At 47.4% G+C, this 20,166-nt stretch overlaps 1 protein-coding gene across 5 annotated transcripts; it reads right to left on the reverse strand.

Annotated features, from left to right (window-relative positions):
- Positions 1–3,591: 3,591 nt before the first annotated feature.
- ZNF205 (zinc finger protein 205) lies at positions 3,592–13,137 on the reverse strand. 5 transcript variants are annotated; one of them, XM_081296739.1, is made up of 7 exons: positions 12,987–13,137; positions 12,211–12,348; positions 8,835–9,024; positions 8,524–8,612; positions 7,884–8,004; positions 5,133–5,246; positions 3,592–4,724 (listed from the first exon to the last, which is right to left on the reverse strand). In XM_081296739.1, the coding sequence occupies exons 2-7, from the start codon at positions 12,265–12,267 to the stop codon at positions 3,811–3,813; spliced, it is 1,485 nt and encodes a 494-aa protein (XP_081152865.1). In that variant the 5' UTR covers positions 12,268–12,348; positions 12,987–13,137; the 3' UTR covers positions 3,592–3,810. The 5 variants fall into 5 exon arrangements, with proteins under 5 accessions (XP_081152865.1, XP_081152864.1, XP_081152863.1 ...); XM_081296738.1 differs by having other exon boundaries at positions 3,592–4,778; XM_081296737.1 differs by having other exon boundaries at positions 3,594–4,871; positions 8,901–9,024.
- Positions 13,138–20,166: the final 7,029 nt, after the last annotated feature.

A 20,166-nucleotide genomic window follows, 5' to 3' on the forward strand; every position in this document is an offset into this window, starting at 1 on the left:
TTCAAAGCCAGCCTCTGCAATGGCGAGGTGCCAAGCAACTCTATAAATAAAATACAAAATAGGGCTGGGATGTGGCTCAGTGGTGGAGTTGAGTTCAATCTCCGGTACCAAATAAATCTGGAGGAGATAAGGCAGCAAAGCCCTTCTTGTTCATGTTTCTTGCCGCCCTAACCTATCACAGCATCAAGAGCCAGGTCCATCAAGAGCACCGCGCGCCTCAGCAGCTTCCCTGAAGATGCCTACATATCCTTCCTGGCCGCACCCACGCCTGCCTCTCCCGCGGCAATACCCTGCGCCACTGCTTGGGAGCTGGGAAGATGCAGAACCGCGAGCGGGAGACTCGGGTCTCACGAGTTCGGTGCAGATGCCAAGGACTCCCTCGAAGCAGAATACTTGCAGGCGGTCGTTTGGACCGGAAGTGGCCGAGGGAAGTCGGAAGTGGTCCGGCCCAGCCCGGCACCTAGACTTCGAAGCGCAGGACTCCGGAAGTCGGCGGTGGGAGGGCTGTAAAGACTCAGGGGTCCACGGGGAAGCCCAGCACCCGGGTTGCTAGTTCCTCTGACATCCAACGCATGAAACCCGAGCGCTTCAAAGGTAGAACCTCAAACCTTTGCCCGGGGAAACGCCGCAGTGGGCACAAACGTTAGCCGCGATTGGCCAGTTCTGCTGGAGACGCCCTCGCCCCGACATTTGATTGGTTGAGGGCATCAGGGGCGGGGCCTGCGGTTCTAGGGGTCCGGCTGTAGGTGGAGATCCAGGGGGAAGCTCCTCAGCTCCGAGGAACGGTCCCCGGCTAGAGATGAGCAGAGGCCGACGACCGGGCCGGCCAGGCAAGACGGGGAAGCCAGCTAGGCCCTGAATACAGGCCGCAGGGAAAGAATGGGAAGCTCAGACGGAAACCCCCTGCTCCCTTCGCTCTCCAACCTCTCTTGGCGGCGCAGGTCAACGGTAAACCATTCAGGTTGAGTTCTATAGTGGCGGAGCAGCTGAAATGTAGGATGTGAGCATAGGCCAGGCCAGGCCTCTCAGCCGCCTCACCCTCTACCCAGACACCAAGATGGTTCTCTGGCTTTCTTCCCCTAGTCTCCCACCCATCACCCATCCAATTATGAGTACGCTTGTATCTGATACTAGCGGCCCTTCCACAAACCAACCCCAACTGCTTCCTCAGTCTTATTTGCTCTTATAAAATATTTTCCAAAGTGCCACCTTCCACTGTTAACATACTTTTGCCAGACCCGTCCCAGAATGGTGGCTTCTAGGCGGATGGGCCGAAGTGGACATAGCCTCGGCAGAGGTGATGTGCAGGTTACTATCCATGGGGCCCTTGGAATCACATCCCTCTCTGCACTCTGCCGTAAGAGGGGAAACGTTTCTCCTGGATATTGTGATCTGAGCTATCCAGAAGCCAGAGTGAAGATTATAATGACTGCCTGAATCATTCCACAACTCTGCGGCTGGCTCAAGTCCTGACACCTGGTCTCCAATGGGTCAGCCACACAGTCTGAGGAACTGAAATCAAAGTAGGGAATACTCACTGTGCAAATGGGACCTCTGTGCTAAGCACTGTGACAAGTACGGACGCTTCCAGTGTCATTTTAACAAGCCTCCTTTTCACCTGTCTCCCCTTCACTAAAAAAGCTCCCTGACAAGCCAGGTGCGGTGATGCATGCCCTAGTCCCAGCTGCTTGGGAGGCTGAGACAGGAGAATTGTTGAGTTCAAAGCCAGACTCAGTGAGACCCTGTCTCTAAATAAAATACAAAATAGGCCTAGGGATGTGGCTCAGTGGTTGAGTACCCGAGTTCAATCCCCACTACCAAAGAAACCTCCCAGACAGCAACTGCTTTACAAGTGACAGCCCCCCTCAGCCTCTCACACTAAGTCAAGCAGAGGAATCCCATTTCTGGCTGACTAGAACTATGAGGATAAGCTGAAGAAAGCAATCTGCTTGCTTTCAGCAAGACTCCACCAAAGCTTGCTTGGCTCCACCAGTCAACAGCTCATCTGTGTCCAGCTGACTGTATGCCCCAGACCACCCCCGTGTTCAATTGAATCCAATGTCCCTGGTGGTCAAGACCATTGACTGTTATACTTTTTTTAGACAGTCCTGCCTCATAATATAATATTACTAGACAGTAAACAGAGGCACATGGAAATAAGGATATTTCTTACAGGATAAAACACCAAACTGGGAGTAGTGGTCCATGCCTATAATCCAAACTACTCCAGAGACAGAAACAGGAGGATCACAAGCTCAAGGCCAGCCTAGGCAATCCAGTAAGACCAGCTTGGCACAGGTGTCTTTAAAAAGGGCTGTGGATGTATCTTAGTGGCAGAGTGCTTGCCTAGCATGCACAAGACCCTACTGCAGAATGAATTTTAAAAATACATGAAACGGGCTGGGGTTGTGGCTCAGCGGTAGAGCACTTGCCTAGCACATATAAGGCCCTGGGTTCAATCCTCAGCACCACATAAAAATAATTAAAAGTATTGTGTCCAATAAAAAATATATAAAAAAAAAAAACGAGACATCCGATGCAAATATGACACCAATTTCCAGCTCTCTGGTTGTATGATTCTGGGCAAGTGACTGGACTTTTCTCTTATCCTGTTTCCTCATTTATAAAACTCAGATAATAAAATCCATTCAACTTCAGAGAGTAGAGGTGATATATATGGGGGCTTGGCTTCATGCCTAGAACAGTTAACAACTGGCAGCTATTGTTACTATTCCCAGTCATCCTGTTCAAGCCATTACAATCCTTAGGAGCTGGAGCCAACCAGGGCTGCAGGTATCCTGGTGGATTTATGAAGAAGTAGAGTCTCTGTGGCCTCCCTGATGCAGACATTTTCATAGTCAGCTGGTATGAGTTGAATGTTACTTTAGCAGCTGAGCCACAAGTATAGCATAATAGGCAGAATCTACTCCTTCAAGGAAAAAGACAGTGGGAAATGGAAGCCACAGAGATTAAAACAGAAGACTAGGACTAAAGTAGAGTCAGGCAGGGGCAGGTAGGAAGGACAAATTACAAAGAACTTACAAAGGTCAACTAGGTAAGAAGCAACAGAGAAGAGGTGACAGTAGATGCATAATGGAACAGGAAGCAAAGTGGTACCTGGTAAGTGGCCCCAATGGAAATGGAAGAAAAGGGCCAATCACAAAACAGCCACAGTGCCTGAAAGGAGATGGGGACAGCAGGAAACACTGAGCAGAAATTTTTCAGACTGGCTATGTCCAACTCCCACTTCCCAAAGAGAGGAGCCAAAGAAGAGTCCAGAGATTAGTGGGCAGTGAACTTTCTTGGGATATTATAGCAGCAGCAGACATTCCCACCAGGGGTCCATTTACAGGAGTGGCTGGCTTCAGACTTGGAAACTTGTCTGCATTCAGAAGCCTCTGTTCATAGATTTATTCCAGCGTTCTAAAATGGGCTCTGCCAAAGGGTCCTCAAATGTAGTCAAGGCTGAAGAAGATAAGGGTGTCCAAAACAAGAGCAGGTGAGTCAGGGATGAATGAGGACACATGATTGACCCAGGAGCCCCCCCACTCCCCGGGGTTCAGCAGTGCCCACAAGACAGAGCAGTAGTCCACAGCTTGAATTCCAAGGTCTTTAATTTGCCCTAAGTGCCTGTGCCTTCTCACCCAAGCTCCTCTCACGTTGCCATGCCCCACCCTGCGCCTGTACCTCCCAGGCTCCCTTCTCTCAACCCTTGGCTCCCACCACCTCCACCAAGGCCAGGAGCAAAGGCTGTTGCTCGTACACAGGGCCCAAATTCAATGGGGCTGTCCCAGCTGCCCTGCCCCCACCCTAGGTGGGAGCAGGTGGGGGTGCAGCCAGAGCCCCAGCAGCTGCCGCTCCCAGCATCAGCATAGCCAGGGCCTTGGGGCCAGTGGTGTGGATCTTCTCATGCCGGTGGAGATTGGAGCGCCGACTGAAGCTCTTGCCGCAGAGTGGGCAGGAGTAGGGCCGCACACCGCGGTGGGTGCGCTGGTGGGCGGTGAGGTGAGAGCTGTGGCTGAAGCTCTTGCCGCAGTCGAGGCAGTGGTAGGGCTTCTCGCCAGTATGCGTGCGGTTGTGTGCGATGAGGTTGGAGCGCTGGCTAAAGCACTTGCCACACTCTGGGCAAGGGTAGGGCTTGACGCCAGTGTGGGTACGCTGGTGGGTGACCAGGGCTGAGCTCTGTGTGAAGCACTTGCCGCAGATGGGGCACTTGTGCGGCTTGGCACCAGTGTGGGTGCCCTGATGTGTGACCAGGTCCGAGCGGCGCGTGAAGCGCTTGGCACAGCGGTCACACACGTAGGGCTTCTCACCAGTGTGGATGCGCTGGTGTTGGATCAGTGTCGAGTGGTGGCTGAAGCTCTTCCAGCACGAGGGGCAGGTGTAGGGCTTCTCACCGGTGTGGATGATCTGGTGCTGGATGAGATGCGAGCTGCGGCCGAAGCGCTTGCCACAGTCCGTACAGGCGTAGGGCTTCTCACCCGTGTGCGTGCGCCGGTGTGTCACCAGGTGCGAATGCCAGCTGAAGCTCTTGCCACACTGCTCGCACTTGTAGGTCTTCTTGCCTAGATCACCATCAGGGGCCAGGCCCTCCTCACCGCTGGCTGTGGCACCCTTCTCGTCCTTGTTGGGTTTTTCTGGGTCATGGCCCTCCAGTGCCTTCACAGGAGGGGCTGGATTTGACTCTCTTGCTTCCAGAGGAGCCAGCTGTTCTGCATCTCTGGCTGACAGAGCGTTCTGACCATTGGCTCCCTGCTGCCCACACTGCAGGACACCCCCTGGGGCCCACCGGGTTTTGGTTGGCAAGGGCTTCACATCCCCTAGGGCTCCCATGGGTGCAGCTGGCACCTCCTTCCCCACCTCCAAGGTTCCTGGAGAAAGAGAGAGGGTTTCCAGAGAGACAAGCTCCTGGAAGGGCCCCAGAGGGTGGGGAACCCACAGGAAATCCAGGGGAGATAGGAAAGGGGAAAAGGAAGTAGGGGAAATCTGAAGCCAAGAACCACCCTTTAGGGAGGAGCCATCTAGTGGCCCTGCACCCACAAAAAACAGAAAGTCCATACCAACAAGGAGTACCCGGGAATGACTGGGCAAACGGTCCTTCCCCAGACCAAGGCACAGACCAAGTCCCTCACCTGAACCAGGGCCTCTCTTCTCTTCCTTCTCAGCTCCCGTCTGCCCGCTGGAGCTGGCAGCCTCGCCCTTTCCCTGCACTTGGGGGGCCCAGAGAGGCCTGCTGAAGGGAAACCCTATCCAGAAAGAGGACACATTCAGCAAAGAACTTCAGGAGCTGCCAACTGTAGACATCATCCCTCTAAAAACTGATGGGGCAAGAGGAGCAAGTGAGGGCCGGGGATGTGGCTCAAGCGGAAGCGCACTCGCCTGGCGTGCGTGTGGCCCAGGTTTGATCCGCAGCACCACATACAAAGATGTTGTGTCCGCCGAAAACTAAAAAATAAAAATATTAAAAAAAAAAAAAAAGAGGGGCAAGTGAGGCTCCAGAAACATGAGGCAAAACAACAAGCGCTCAAAAATTGCTTCAGGCCAGGCAGGGATGGTGGCTTATACCCATGATTTCATCGACCCAGAAGCTGAAGCAGAATTGCAAATTTAAGGCTAGCCCCAGCAAGTTAGCAAGATTGTCTCAAAACACAAAAGAATGAAAAATGGGGCTGAGATTGTGGCTCAGCAGTAGAGCGCTCGCCTAGCATGTTCGAGGCCCTGGGTTCGATCCTCAGCATCATAGAAAAATAAAATATATATATATCTATGAATTAAAAAGGGCCGGAGGCAGTGGCACATGCCTGTAATCTCAGCAGCTCAGGAGGCTGAGGCAGGAGGACCCTGAGTTCAAAGCCAGCCTCAGCAACGACAGGCATTAAGCAACTCAGTGAGACCCTGTCTCTAAATACAAAATAGGGCTGGGAATGTGGCTTAGTGGTCAAGTGCCCCTGAGTTCAATCTCCAGTACCAAAAAAAAAAAAAAAAAAAAAGAATTTAAAAGGCATCTGGGAACATAACTCGGTGGCAGAGCACCTGGGGTTCAATTACCAGTACCAAAGGAAAAAAAAAGGTGTGTGTGTTGGGGGGGGGGGCTGAGGTGCAGCTCAGTGGTAAGCTACTTGCCTAACATGTAAGAGACCCTTAGTTTAATCCCCAGCACCTTAAAAAAAATTCCCTTCCCATCCCCTTTCAGGGAAGCACCCAACTATACTCCTTCCAATGCTGAGCCAACTGACTCCTGTTTCCCTGAATAAAGTCTCAGAATCTGAAATAGAGGAGCCCAGGTTCTGAGGCCAGGTGAGGACAGCAATTCCCTTCCCTTGTCACAGTCTCCAATCAGTGGGCCCAGTAGCCTAAGACATTGGAAGGGCTATCTCACTCCTGAACTTGCATGTGGCTGGGAGGATTGGAGGCTGCAGAAAGGCCAAGTGGGAGGGCCTGGGACAAGAGACAACCAAGAAGTCATGAGACCAAAGGGCTCATCTGCCAATTCCCTGGGGTGAGAGGCCCTGGGAATTCTAGTTAAGTAAGTAAGACAGCAGAGGGGCCTTGCCTGTCATGACTTGTGGGAGAAAAGGGATTTTTTGGATCAATGAAGTGGGTTACAGCCTCTCTGAGGCCTGCCTTGGGGCTGCAAATAGATGCTAAGTTCTTTCTGATCTCCCAGGATTTGCCTGGACTTGTTGGTCTGGCCCTGAGGAATATTAACAACGGGTAGGGGGCTGGGGATGTGGCTCAAGCGGTATCGCGCTCGCCTGGCATGCGTGCGGCCCGGGTTCGATCCTCAGCACCATATACCAACAAAGATGTTGTGTCCGCCAAGAACTAAAAAATAAATATTAAAAATTCTCTCTCTCTCTCTCTCTCTCCTCTCTCACTCTCTCTTTAAAAAACAACAACAACAACAACAACAACAAAAAAAAACGGGTAGTATGCAAGCCTAAGATAATTTTAGGAGTGAGGATGACTGGTATGATCCCACAGAGATCTCAAGGCTACTACTGAAGTCAAGGGTGGAATTGCCAAAGGCCCAGATTGCACCTGGACTAGCAGGTATGCAATGGCTATTTACTGAATAAATGAATCACAATAAAGACCTCATCAAATTCCGTCAAAAAAACTAGTCTGGGGCTGGGGATGTGGCTCAAGCGGTAGCGTGCTGGCCTGGCATGCGTGCGGCCCGGGTTCGATCCTCAGCACCACATACAAACAAAGATGTTGTGTCCACCGAAAACTAAAAAATAAATATTGAAAAAAAAATTCTCTCTCTCTCTCTCTCTCCCCTCTCTCACTCTCTCTTAAAAAAAAAAAAAAAAAACTAGTCTGCAACTAAGGAGTAAAAACCTGGGACTTAACTACCTGCCATCAGAGAAACCAAGGGAGCCAAGCCCCTCTGAGAAGCACATGCTTCCTGGGCTCCCTAGAGCCTATAGGGCCTGAGAGCTTAGCTGATGCCACCCATAGAGCAGCCCACAGACCTAGAGTCAAGCTCTCTGCAAACACCTACAAAGCTGGGGCTTGGAGAAGGAAGACAGAAATACTGGGATAAATTAGAGCAATGAAAGATTGGAAGAAAAGCAGAATCCCCAGATCAGTACTGTCCAAAATAGCAGCCACCAGCCATGGCTACTCAAGCTCCAATCTGAGCTGAGCAAAGTTAAAAAAAAAAAAAAAATTAAAAACTCACTTGCTCTAGCCACATTTCCAATGCTCAACAGCCACTGGGTTTAGGGACACCATTCTAGTGCAGATGCAGAATATTTCAATCCCTGTGGAAAGTTCTACAGAACACTACTGTCTAAATGAACAAAGTGGGGAAAGGGAGCAGAACTGACGTGGGGGGCCAGTAGGGAGGTAATGACCTACTACAGATGAGCCCTCACCCAAGGCCAGCCCATTTCTCTTCTGTAGCACGTCCCTATAGAAGTTCTGCTGGGTGTGGTCCAGACGTCCCCACTCCTCCCGGGAGAGGTACAGAGCCACATCTTCAAAGGTCACTGGCATCTGAAACAACATGAAGCATGTTGTCCAAGGTATGCTATAGACACAGTGGGGCGAACAGTGACACCAAGACATGTGGTGAGATTGCAGCCTCCCAACTGCTGCCTCCAGCTACCCTGACCTGATGGTCAAATATAAGAGACCTTTTTGGGGGAGAGTTGTTTCAATAACAAAGCAGTACTACTTAGGGACCACAGCCAAAGCTCAGGATCTCCTTCCTCAGCTCAGACCCCAAAGGAAAATTCACACATCAGAGACCCATCTCTCCACTTCCTCCTCCAGCTGTGGCCAGAGTGACCGAGGACCCTAAGCCTGGAAAATGGTATTCAGATTCCAGCTGCACTTCAGTGAGAGTCCTGAGCAGCAGGTTCCAGGTCCAAGTGGGAAGGTCAGTGAGGCCATGACTTTACATGTGGAGCCAGCCCATCTGGAAGGGCTGAGCACCAAGTCGGGATCTGGGAAGGCCCCGCCTCCACTTGGGCAGCTAGAAGAGGAGGCAAAGAGACTGGCATAGACACTCACCTGGGACCAGGCAGTGAGGAGCGCTGCGGCCATCTGCCGATCTCGGGTCCTCCCCTCATGGGAAAGCATGGGGATCCGAGAAGGAAGGGCTATGGGAGGAGAGTGGTGACTGACTCAAACTGCTGGACGCTGCTGCTCACCCAGCCACTTCAAACTCCACCCCACCCCAAACCAAGAAGACAGGCGGGCATATGCACAGGTAGACATCTGGGTCCCTTTCCAGGTTAAGGACCCTCAGCCCTACCCAGGATGGGCCTCCACTTTCCCCACAGTTGCCTAACCAGGCACCTTTGTCCACATCCCTCTCCTACCTCCCCCAGGCAAGAAGAGAGCTTTCTCCTTAGGGCCAGGACTTAGAGGCACCCAATCCCGTGCACCTGGAGCCCTGTCCTCCTGTGAGGTCCCCTCAGAGTGCACCTCTTCCGGCTCTGTCTTAATGTGTGGCATCTTCTTCTCCAGCCCAAAGAGCATTTCTTGACAGGAATGCACATGACCTAGAACCTGAGAATGACAACCCGCATCAGAACCCGGCTGGCAGAACTCACACCCATATGCAAGAGACAGCTTGAAGGGCTGACCTCGCTTTCTCCCTCCAGTTCACCTCCCAGCAAGGATGGAGTGGCAAGAGATGAAAGATTTGTCAAGCCATTGCCATAGTACACATAGTACTCAGGGGGACTCAACCACTGAGCCACATCCCCATCCATATTTTGTATTTTATTTATTTATGTGTTTGTTTGTTTATTTATTTTTTACACAATACCTTTATTTTGTTTATTTTTATGTGGTGCTGAGGATCAAACCCAGGGCCTCACACATGAGAGGCAAGCGCTCTACCACTAAGCCACAGCCCCAGCCCCACTATTTTGTATTTTATTTAGAGACAGGGTCTCACTGAGTTGCTTAGTGCCTCGCTTTTGCTGGGCTGGGACTGGCTTTGAACCCGCAATTCTCCTGCCTTACCTTCCCGAGCTGCTGGGATTACAGGCATGTGCCACTGTGCCTGGCTGTTGTTGTTTGTTTGTTTGTTTGTTTCTTTTTTTTTTTTTTTGGTGCTGGGGATTGATCAAACTTAGGGACTTGTGCATTTGAGGCAAGCACTCTACCAACTGAGCTATATCTTTAGCCCTGGCTGTTTTTTAATATATGATAAAATCAAGTAGATTGGGTTAAATAGTGTCTCTTCAAAATTCACATCTACCCTGAAGCACAGAATGTGACCTTATTTGGAAAAAGGGTTTTTTGGTGGTTGTTGCTGTTGTAGTACTGGGGATTAAATGAGACTGGAAAATGGAAAATGAGATAATCAAGCTAAGCATCTCAAGATGAGCCAGGCATAGTGGTGCATTCCTATAATCCCAGAGGCTCAAGAGGCTGAGGCAGGAGGATTATAAATTCAAAGCCAGCCTTAGCAATTTAGCATAGCCCTAAGCAATTAGTGAGACCCTGTCTCTAAATAAAAATGTGGCTCAGTGGTTAAGTGCCCCTAGGGTGGGCCCTAAATTGGATGAGTGAGGTCATTATAAGAATAGAAGACAGGGACTGGGATTGTGGCTCAGTGGTAGAGTGTTCACCTAGAATGCATGAGGCACTGGGTTCGATCCTCAGCACCACATAAATGTAAAATAAAGATATTGTGCCCAACTAAAAATAAATAAATAAATATTTTTTAAAAAAGAAAAAGAATAGAAGACACAGCTGAGTGTGGTGTGCACACCTGAGATCCCAGCAACTCAGGAGGCTGAGGGAGGATGATGGCAAATTCAAGGTCAGCCTGGGCAATTTAACAATTTAACAAGAACTTGTCTCAAAATAAGAATTAACTACTGTCATGTATAACCAATTGGAACAAATTTAAAATTAAAAGTGATAGGGTATTAAAAAAAAAGAAGAAGGGCTAGGATATAGCTCAGTGACATAGACACAGCACTCCTGAGTTCAACTCCTTCCCCACCCCAAGAAAAAAGGTAAATAGAAGACACAGAAACACTGAGAAGGAAACAGAGATGGAGCAATACTTGAGCCAAGGAGCATCAGCAGTCACAGGAGGCTGGAAGGGGTGGGAAGAACCTCTCCCCAGGCCAAAAGCCTCTGGAGGAGGCCTGGAGCAGCTGACAGCTTGGCTTCCAGGACCAGGAGAGAACAGATCCTGGTTGTCTTATGCAACTCAGTCAGTAGGAACTTGTTTTTACAGCTATAGGAAACTAACACACCAAAGCCTAGGAATTAGACAAAGGCTCACAATCAGGCCTCTCAAAAACTCTGGGCAAGGCATACATATCCTCTCACTGAGAGAACCTTGGTGGTTCTCATGTCACTCAAGGCAAGGATGGCCTTCTATTGGGAGTCACACCCATCCCTGCCTCACCCTCCCCGGTGGTGTGTGTATTCTAGTCGGTCCTGAAGGGAAAGACCAGCTGTCAAGAGTGTCCAGGGCAGACCTAACAATGCCCTGACTGGCCTCTGAGACTCAGCTGCTCTGCTGCCTGCCTAGAACAGTCATGAGGGGCATACACATGTGAGAGAAAGCCACCCATTCTAGAAATTTCTGGATAAACACAGAGTATGCGTAATTATTATTATTATTACTTTGTGTAGAGTTGACAGAATTCAACATCAACAGAGAATGTCGATCAGCAAGGCTTGTCAGGTTCAAGGCACACATAAAAAGCTGTTATGAAACAATGGTAATAATTCTTTGAACTTCCACAGCATAAAAATGGTAGCACTAGTGTGGCGCAGTAGCACACACCTGTAATCCCTGCAGCTTTGGAGGCTGAGGCAGGTGGATTGTGAATTCAAAGCCAACCTCAGCAAAAGTGAGCGGCTAAGCAACTCAGTGAGGCCCTGTCTCTAAATAAAATACAAAATAGGGCTGGGATGTGGCTCAGTGATCTAGTGCCCTTGAGTTCAATCCTTGTAACCTCCCCCAAGAAAAACAACAACACAGAAGCACTAATACTGGATGTGAATTTTTATTTATAACCACTACGACACTAGGCCAGAGGACACAGGCTTCTCTGACTTGAGCTCTAGTTGTGGGAGTTATCATTTCATTATCAAAAATTATGATCAGTTATGAGCTGACACTGCTTAGATGAATCTCATCCCATTAGTTCCTCTAAGATAGGAGGGAATGACAGGTACAGAATCTGCATTTTACAAAGGACAGAGCTGGTTCCCACAGGTCAGAGGACTGGCCTGAGTCACATGCCTTGCCTGCAAGTGACTTAGAGTCCTCTAACCCCAAGGCCAGAGACCCCAGTCCTCCACAGGTGATAATTACATACACACACACAGGCAGCAGGTGGTGCAGGCAGGACTGGGAGCTCAGACCCAGAGAGGTGAAGAGAAATGTCTTGGGGAGAAGGAAGTGGGGCATAGAACAAGTAGGCACAATTCAGAAAAAACCTCACTGGAGGACTCCACAGAACACCCCTGCTATTCCATGTGCCTGTTGACTACCTTTATTCACTGAACAAGGCAAAACAGTTATACCATAAATGCCAAATACAGGGTATTTCCCATCATGCCACCTTCTCTCCAATATCTCCAACCCACTTCCCCCATCCACCAGCCCTGCACCCCCAGTGAGTCTAACTCTTCCTTTGCCCAGATACCCTGCTTAGAAAAATTATCTTGTCCCAGCTTCTTTCATGGCATGCCTCTGTCCCCAGAACTTCTTACCTCCTGGGCTCTCTCCTTGTTCTCAGCAGCCTGGATGCTTCCACCATCTGCAGACATTTTCTATTTGAGAGCTAGGAAGAACAGCAAGTTGTTTCTCCTGCTTGCTGGCCAAGCCCCCTCCTGCTTTTGGCCATGAGCCTGAAAGAGCAGAAAGAAATCAGGCATCTTCAAGTGCCCTGAAAAATCTCCATGCTGGACCACTTTCCTGGTCCTACCTGGAAATAAAGTCTGCTAGATCCTATTCAGCAGTCCTACTTTTCTATCATGTTTTTAGTTTCCTGCTTTAAAAAAAAAAAAAAAGTACAAAGATATTGTGTACCATATGCTTTGTTGCTGAGCCCCACATTTCAGAGCAAACAGCTCAGGGAAAGTGGGGAAAAATTGAAATGGTAGTTCCTGTCACCAAGAGCAGAAAATTCTGCAGAGATCCTACAAAACAAGTGCTGGTGAGGTCCCACTTCTCATAGAAGAATTCAGACCCCGCTGACCCCAGGGCATGCACCCTGTGCCCCGCGTGTGCTTTAAAGCCCGCCTAGAAACCAGAAATCAACCTGCCCACTTAGCAGTTCCCCTGCGATGCAACCTCCGGCCTTGGGATGCCCATCCTGCTCATAGTTCCGGCGGACTATGTCCTTCTCCTTCCCAATCCCGGATCCAGGCCCCCTTCTCTCCTGCCAGCCCAAAGCCTTCCACCTTTGACCCTGTCCCCTCCTGCAATCTTGGCCACCTGTACCAATCCCGGCATCCAGGCGCCCTCCCCAGCATTCCCTTCTCACCGAGGTGCAGGATGGCAGAAGGGGCACCAGGGGCAGCCGGGCCCCTCCCCAGGGAAGGGAGGTTCTGCAGCCAGCGCTGGGCGGGCGGGGGAATCAGGCGGAGACCAGGATTAGGGACAACAGGAAGTCCCTTCCAGATCCCGTTCCCCACGCAGCGGCAGCCCTACAGGGTTCCCAGCTTCGAGGGTTCCGTGTCTGGGATCCCAGGCCTTGGCTGCACCTGCTCTTGGCAGGAAGGCAATTCCCAGATCAGCAATGCCTGCTAAAGACGATTCTTTTACCAAGCACGTATTTGTGATGCCCGCCAAGCAGGGGCACCGAAACGAAAAAATAGGGCGATGCGTTTTTAGAAAGATTCTGATAATGTTTCAAAGAGAGCATTGCAGTCATCCTTGAAAAAGTGGCGCTTTGCTGAAGATGTTCTTTTTCAGTACACAGCACTTCTTTGAGGCCCCTGGATTCAATTAAGCCTCCTCTGATCAGGGGGTCCTCTGGGTCCCTCCAAGACTGGCACAGAGTTCTCTCCCTAGGAGTGAACTAAGGAAATAGGCTGGGACCACCTGTAGCCCATCCTGATGCCTACATCTGGCAATGTGGGATAAATTTGGTTTTTCCAAACCTACTCCAGCTCAGAAACAGTGGTAAAGAGGCCTGACCCAACTGTCCAGGAGTTCCAGATGCCACCCCCTTAGGTTCCCTTTGCCTTCTGACCCTGGGTACTAAAGCCCCAAATGGGAAGGAGAATGATTGTACTTTACTTTCTGGGGTAAGGAACCATGTCTTCTAGGCAGAGCATGGGAGTGTCAGCAAAGAGGTGGGGTCCCAGTCCTGGAGTCTGCCTACAGGAATGTTCCTCCCAGAGATGATCCTGTGCTTGCCTCCTTTGACTCATCTCTGAGATCCCCTGCTTCACACAGCAAGATCAGTGTTACAGCCCTGTACTAGTTCACAGATGTACTCTGTGGGTTCACAGGATTAAATTTTTTTAAAACTTAATTTCTAACACTTAAAAATCAGCAGAGTTCTCATATAATTGATTTTTTTTTTTTTAATCAGAACATTTGGCAATACTGGACCTACATTCTTTTTACCCACAACCTGACTCCCAGGTGGTCATGGTCGACACTTGATCCCTTGTAGCATCTATTTGCAACTCCACTCTTAGAGACAAATATTTTAGGAGACCTTGGATTTGGCTTGATTCTACTGTCAACTTGAAGAAAATTTACCCCTCTAGTTAGTGTTTCCAGTCATTCTAAACCCAGGGTGAAGAGGGACATACAAAGTTGTAATCAAAGTCAATACTGTTTTCAATCTAGGTAGCTATGAACTGAAACAAAGTCAAAGAGCGTCCTGAAAAGATGACACAACTGCATTCAGTGTGTCCATGAGGAGCAGAACTGAGTCTCCAGTATACAAGGACTACCGCTGGAGAGGACCATGTCACCCCATGCAATCCCAAGAGAGCACAAAGTTCAAAATTAGTGCATGTGTCCCAATTTCAGGGAAAAAATAAAATAAAATTCTCTCCACCCCCCTCTCTTTTAATGTATTTTTAGTTGTAGATGGACACAATGCCTTTATTTTGGTTATTTATTTTTATATGGTGCTGAGGATGGAACCCAGTGCCTCATGCAAGGCTATTGCTCTACTGCTGAGCCACAAGCCCAAGCCCCAGGGCAAAATTTCTTTTTTTTTTTTTAAAGAGAGAGTGAGAGAGAGAATTTTTAATATTTATTTTTTAGTTCTCGGCGGACACAACATCATTGTTGGTATGTGGTGCTGAGGATCGAACCCGGGCCGCATGCATGCCAGGCGAGCGTGCTACTGCTTGAGCCACATCCCCAGCCCCCAGGCAAAATTTCTTTACCAGCAAAAGGTACTGGTTTAGGAATACTGCAGGGGTAAAGGGTGTCTAGAGGCTTGAATCCTGCCATAAGATCTCCTAGACAAACTAAATGAAGTTTGAGCATTCATTTGGTTGTTCATAGAAAATTCCTTGAGCACCTACTTTATACTTGATATTAACCATTTAACCCTTTCTTGGAAAAGAGAGAAATGCATTCCACAGCTGGTTTTAGGATCGGAGCAGGTCTGGGGGAGCGGGTTACCACAGTTTCTGTGTGGAAATTGCAGCCTCTGAAAGAGTTCAGAAAGGTGTAAAGCACACATCAAAAATGTAATGCCTTCAACAACCACAAATGACCAATGGCTGGACATAAGAAGAGAGTACAAGGGACTTCAGGGATATCCAAAACCATATTTGTTTAGAGGGAGTAGTTGGGGGCCAGTATTGCCAAAGTTCAAATATTTTTCAAGAGAAAAAAAATTCAATTTCTTCTTCTTCCTTCCTTCTGTCTCCTCATTCTCCTTGATTGAAACCAGGGCCTTGGGGCTGGGGATGTGGCCCAAGCGGTAGCGCGCTCGCCTGGCATGCGTGTGGCTCAGGTTCAATCTTCAGCACCACATACAAACAAAGATGTTGTGTCCGCCGAGAACTAAAAAATAAATATTAAAATTCCCTCTCTCTCTTTAAAAAAAAAAAAAGAAAGAAACCAGGGCCTTGCGTATGTTAGGACAAGCATTCTACCAGTTAGATACATTCCCAGTCCTTTTTAAATTTTTTATATTAAGATAGGGTCTTGGTGGGGCTGGGGATGTGGCTCAAGCAGTAGCACGCTCGCCTGGCATGCATGCGGCTGGGGTTCAATCCTCAGCACCACATACAACCAAAGATGTTGTGTCTGCCAAAAACTAAAAAATAAATATTAAAACTCTCTCTCTCTCTCTCTCTTAAAAAAAAAAAAAAAAAGATAGGGTCTTGGTAAATTGCCCAGGTTAACCTGGAACTTACCAGCCTCCCAACTAACTGGGACTATAGGTTTGTACCACCACACCTCGAAAGAATTTGATTTCTATGTGAAATCTCCTGAGTTTTAAATTTACGACAAAACGATAAATCTGCACACCCACAATCCCAGCTACTTAGGAGACTGAGGCAGAAAACCACAAGTTCAAAGCCAACCTGGGCAACTTAGCCAGACACACTGTCTTATAAGAAAAAATAAAAAGGGCTGGGCATATAGTTCAATGTTAGAATTGCCCCAGTATCACAAAGAAAAAAAAAGGAGAAAAAAAAAAAAAAAAACTCAGTACACGTCCAGCCTCTCTGCATTCAGCTCACAGGCCACCAGTTCAGGGCTGTACTTACCTACTTACCTCAGAGCCTGTCACAAGTATTAACTACCATGGAGAAAGGCGCCTAGTGGAGCTTCAGGTTTGGGAAACCCTCAACAAACGTCAACTCCTGGTGGCTGCCCTGAACTTGAGTAAGGAGAGGACACCACCTTTGGTAAATAAATCCCCATCTACTCGCAGAGATCAGCCTGACAGTTAACTTAAGTCTTAAAAAATAATGAAAACTAGAAACAACATCGTCTAAAGCAAGAACAAAATAATACACTAACTAAAGCAGCTAGCTAGAGACAGGACGATGCGGATATTGGCCTGGTGAAGGAAAGAGACAACCAATAGGGGAAATAAAGGAACACGAGAGAAGGGAAGTAAAAATAATAAATAGCAGAGAAAATTCTGAAAGACCCTCAAATCCCCCGTCCAAAAGAGAACTACGCGTCACACTGGCTGCAAAAGCAAGAGGCAAGTTTATTAATACACAGGCACCTGCGGGTGCACAGCAAAACCTCAGCCGAAGCTTTGGTGAACTGGCACACCGGGCTTTGGGGTCTACCACGCGGCCTGCGCAGTGGTTTCATTAATGAGGTTCTAGGCATAAAGTTAGTTAGAAGAGATCAAAATAAAACACACAGACAGTACCTTATTTATATTGCTAGGTCCGAGACGGCTCACCTCCCTGGTTCCCGCCTCTAGCCGCCCAGCAGGGCAGCGAGGATTACTCAGGGCTAGCAGGAGAGAGAGAGAGCGAACACGCCTGGGAGTAGCCCTTTATTGGGGAACAAGAGATTCAGGGGAGAATTCCATCCAATGAAGGTTGAGGGGGGCTGCACTCCAAGGTCAGGGTCAGTGATTGGGTCCCCGGAGTCAGTGGTCAGGCACACCCCCACACGGATGGGCTCTCTCATCAGGAAAGGGTCGGGAAAGCTTCGACACAGCCAAAGCGCCTCAGGCCCTTAATGGGAGTCACCCAATAACGTGTCAGAATGGCTTCCCACATATCCCCCCTTTCTTTTCTTAACAATGAGGCGGCGGGTCACTCTCTGGAGTTCCTGGATTCTTGATTGGAAGAATCGCCATCCTATGGTTACAATACAAAAGAGAATTAACAGCAAAGAGAATAATCCAATAATGTACCAAGCAGAGTGCTTAAGAATATTTCCAGGGTTGAATCCATTTAACTCCTTCAATATTTGGTTAGCCAAAGAAGAAGGATCTGAAAAATCAACTCTATTATTTTGAATGTCTTGGATATGGTGATGAAGTTCCAGAATATCCAAGCTATTATTACTATTTTGCCAAATACCTAATAAATGGTTTTTAACTTTCTCCCAATCCCAGAGAGAAGCATTGTACTTGGCAGCTGTAACACATACATACTTATAATTAGCATGGCATTTAAGCCTTTCTTTAAATTTTAAGGCTGAAAGTTCATTACCTATGTCTATAACAGTCGCCTCTAAGGTGTTTAATTTAGTCTCAATCCTTTCATCAATATTTACTTGATTACGCAGAGCCTTGGAAGTATTTTGAGCTAAATTATTAAGAAATTTTGCATGCTGAATATTCTGAGACAATGTCTGAGATGCAGAGATAGTTGAGGCAATAAAAGAGACCAGTGCTAAAACACCAACAATTATGACTCCAATAGCACGTTTAGGTCTTGTTAGCTGGGCATGAATTTGCTGCAAGACTTGTAAACCAGCATCAGCATACCATGGCTCTGAAATATTAGCAGGTAATAAAATGAAAGAGGGCTGATGAAGTATCAACACTCCTTTTCCTCCATTATACCTAGTAATACAATTGGTTAGGTTACATTTGTTACATGTGACAATATATCTGTCATCTATCCATTTAACTTTTACATTTCCAATAATTAAAACATAAGGAGACTGGACACAAGCTCTTAAGCCATAGCAAGATCCCTCTTTACAGTTCTTGCCGACAAATTTTGGTAAAGGTTTATCTGTAAAATGTAAATACTCTGAGGCAGCAATTAAACGCCAAATATCTCTTTGAACACCTCCTTCACTATAAGTCAAAATATTACTAACAAATCCTGCAGGTGTCATAGCAGAATTTCTTCGTAATTGTCTCTTATGAATTTTTGGAGACCAGTCTAAAATATACCCACTAGCTTTAGACACCTTATGTTGTACAGGAAAGGTATTTACACAATCCATCCATTTAGGAAAGGTGCCAATTTCAATTGTAGAACTATTTGGACAGTGGGGTATCTGTGGAGGTTTTGCAGAAATGACTGGCTTGTTATGGGAAAGTCTCATCTTAATTACTGATCTAGTATTAGGTTTTAAGTCCCCATAAATAGAATTATTTGTCAGTCTATGTTTACCGATCGCTGTCTTTTCTTCGAATGATACTTTCAGACAGCCAGCATGTTTATCATGTGACCAACACAAAGGTAATTGGGCACTGTAGCCAGAATAATTAAATCTAGTCACATGATTGGGAGTAATATGAGTATCTGTAAATCCTCCCATCATGAATGAGTCATTAGTAAATACTGGAATAGATTCTCCAGTCCACACAGCTGGGTGTACCAGGGTGGATCTGGGAAATATGTCCAATAAGTGTCTACTTGATTCCCTTTTACCTGACAGCCCAGTAGGGCAATTACTGTTGTTACCATCAAGACTGGGGTCCTGCTCTTTCCTAGGCGTCAAAGTATTTGGGAAGCCTGGGTTGTTAGCTTCTTCACATCTTTCCATGAAATCAGCTTTTCGGCTGGTTCAATCTGGTCTTTCTTTATCTTTTTCCGATATCTCCTCCTTCTGGGTAGTGGCTCCTCCGGGTCGATCCTCAGTCGCTTGAATCTGGGTTCTATCTCCTCCATGTCTGATAGCACGTTCAGGCACCCAAATAGGACGGAAAGCACCTTCTGGGAAGATACAAGCATGGCCTTTTCCCCACATTATTACCGGGTCCGGACCCTTCCACTGACCAGTCTGTAAATCTTTCCACAGAACTCTGCCTAAGGGGCCTGTTACTGAGGGAGACATTTGCCTCTCAGCAGCAGTGTGACCTTCTGTGTCACAGTTTAAAAAATTTAAAACAAATAAGGCATGATTAAGGCTATTTTGGGGAGTCACAATCCTATTCCCCCCTTTTAATTTTTGTAATCGAAGCTTAATAGATAAATGAGTTCGTTCCACAATGGCTTGACCTTGGGGGTTATAAGGAATTCCTGTTTTATGATTAATTTTAAACTCTTGGCAAAATTGTTGAAAAGAAGAGCTTACATAAGCTGGAGCATTATCTGTTTTAATCTGCATAGGGCACCCTAAAACGGAAAAAGCTGCTAAGCAATGAGAAATTACATGTTGAGTATTTTCCTTAGTACGTGCTGTGGCAAAAATAAATCTAGAATAAGTGTCCACTATGACATGCATATAACATTGCTTACCAAATTGAGGAATATGAGTTACATCCATTTGCCATATTTGATTTGGTTTTAATCCACGGGGATTTACCCCTGATGGCAGAGATGGAGTGTGAATAACACACTTAGGACATTGGCTTACAGTCTGACGAGCTTGTTCTCTGGTAATACTAAATTTTTTACGTAAGCTAGAAGCATTTTGATGATGCAAGGAATGGGAAGCTAGTGCACAGTCATACAAAGACATCTGTTGACAAAAAGCTACTAACTTATCAATTGTGTCATTACCTGAAACTAGAGGTCCAGGAAGCTTAGTATGGGCACGTATGTGTCCTATGAAACATGGGTACTTTCGCATTAGTACTGTCTTTTGTAAATTATGAAATAATTCAAATAACTCCTGTGATGAAGTATACCCAATAATTGAAGTTTCAATATTTTTGGTAACTCCAACTGCATATAAGCTGTCAGAATAGATATTAATAGGCTCATTTGAAAAGTAATCTAAGGCACAAATCAGAGCTTGAAGCTCTGCTCTCTGGGCAGAAGCATAAGAAGTTTGTATTACCTCTGTGTGAACACGGC

This window comes from Spermophilus citellus (genome assembly GCF_964194105.1).
Source record: "Spermophilus citellus genome assembly, chromosome: 6".
NCBI lineage: Eukaryota > Metazoa > Chordata > Mammalia > Rodentia > Sciuridae > Spermophilus > Spermophilus citellus.

What these genes read in the sequence shown, in the direction of transcription:
- ZNF205 (XM_081296736.1), bottom strand. Translation starts at nt 12,267, where the DNA reads ATGTCTGCAGATGGTGGAAGCATCCAGGCTGCTGAGAACAAGGAGAGA. An exon ending in TCCTCACTGCCTGGTCCCAG is followed by an intron (nt 8,005 to 8,523) that starts GTGAGTGTCTAT and finishes ATGTTGTTTCAG; the next exon opens with ATGCCAGTGACCTTTGAAGA. An exon ending in GAGAAATGGGCTGGCCTTGG is followed by an intron (nt 5,247 to 7,883) that starts GTGAGGGCTCAT and finishes CTTTCTGGATAG; the next exon opens with GGTTTCCCTTCAGCAGGCCT.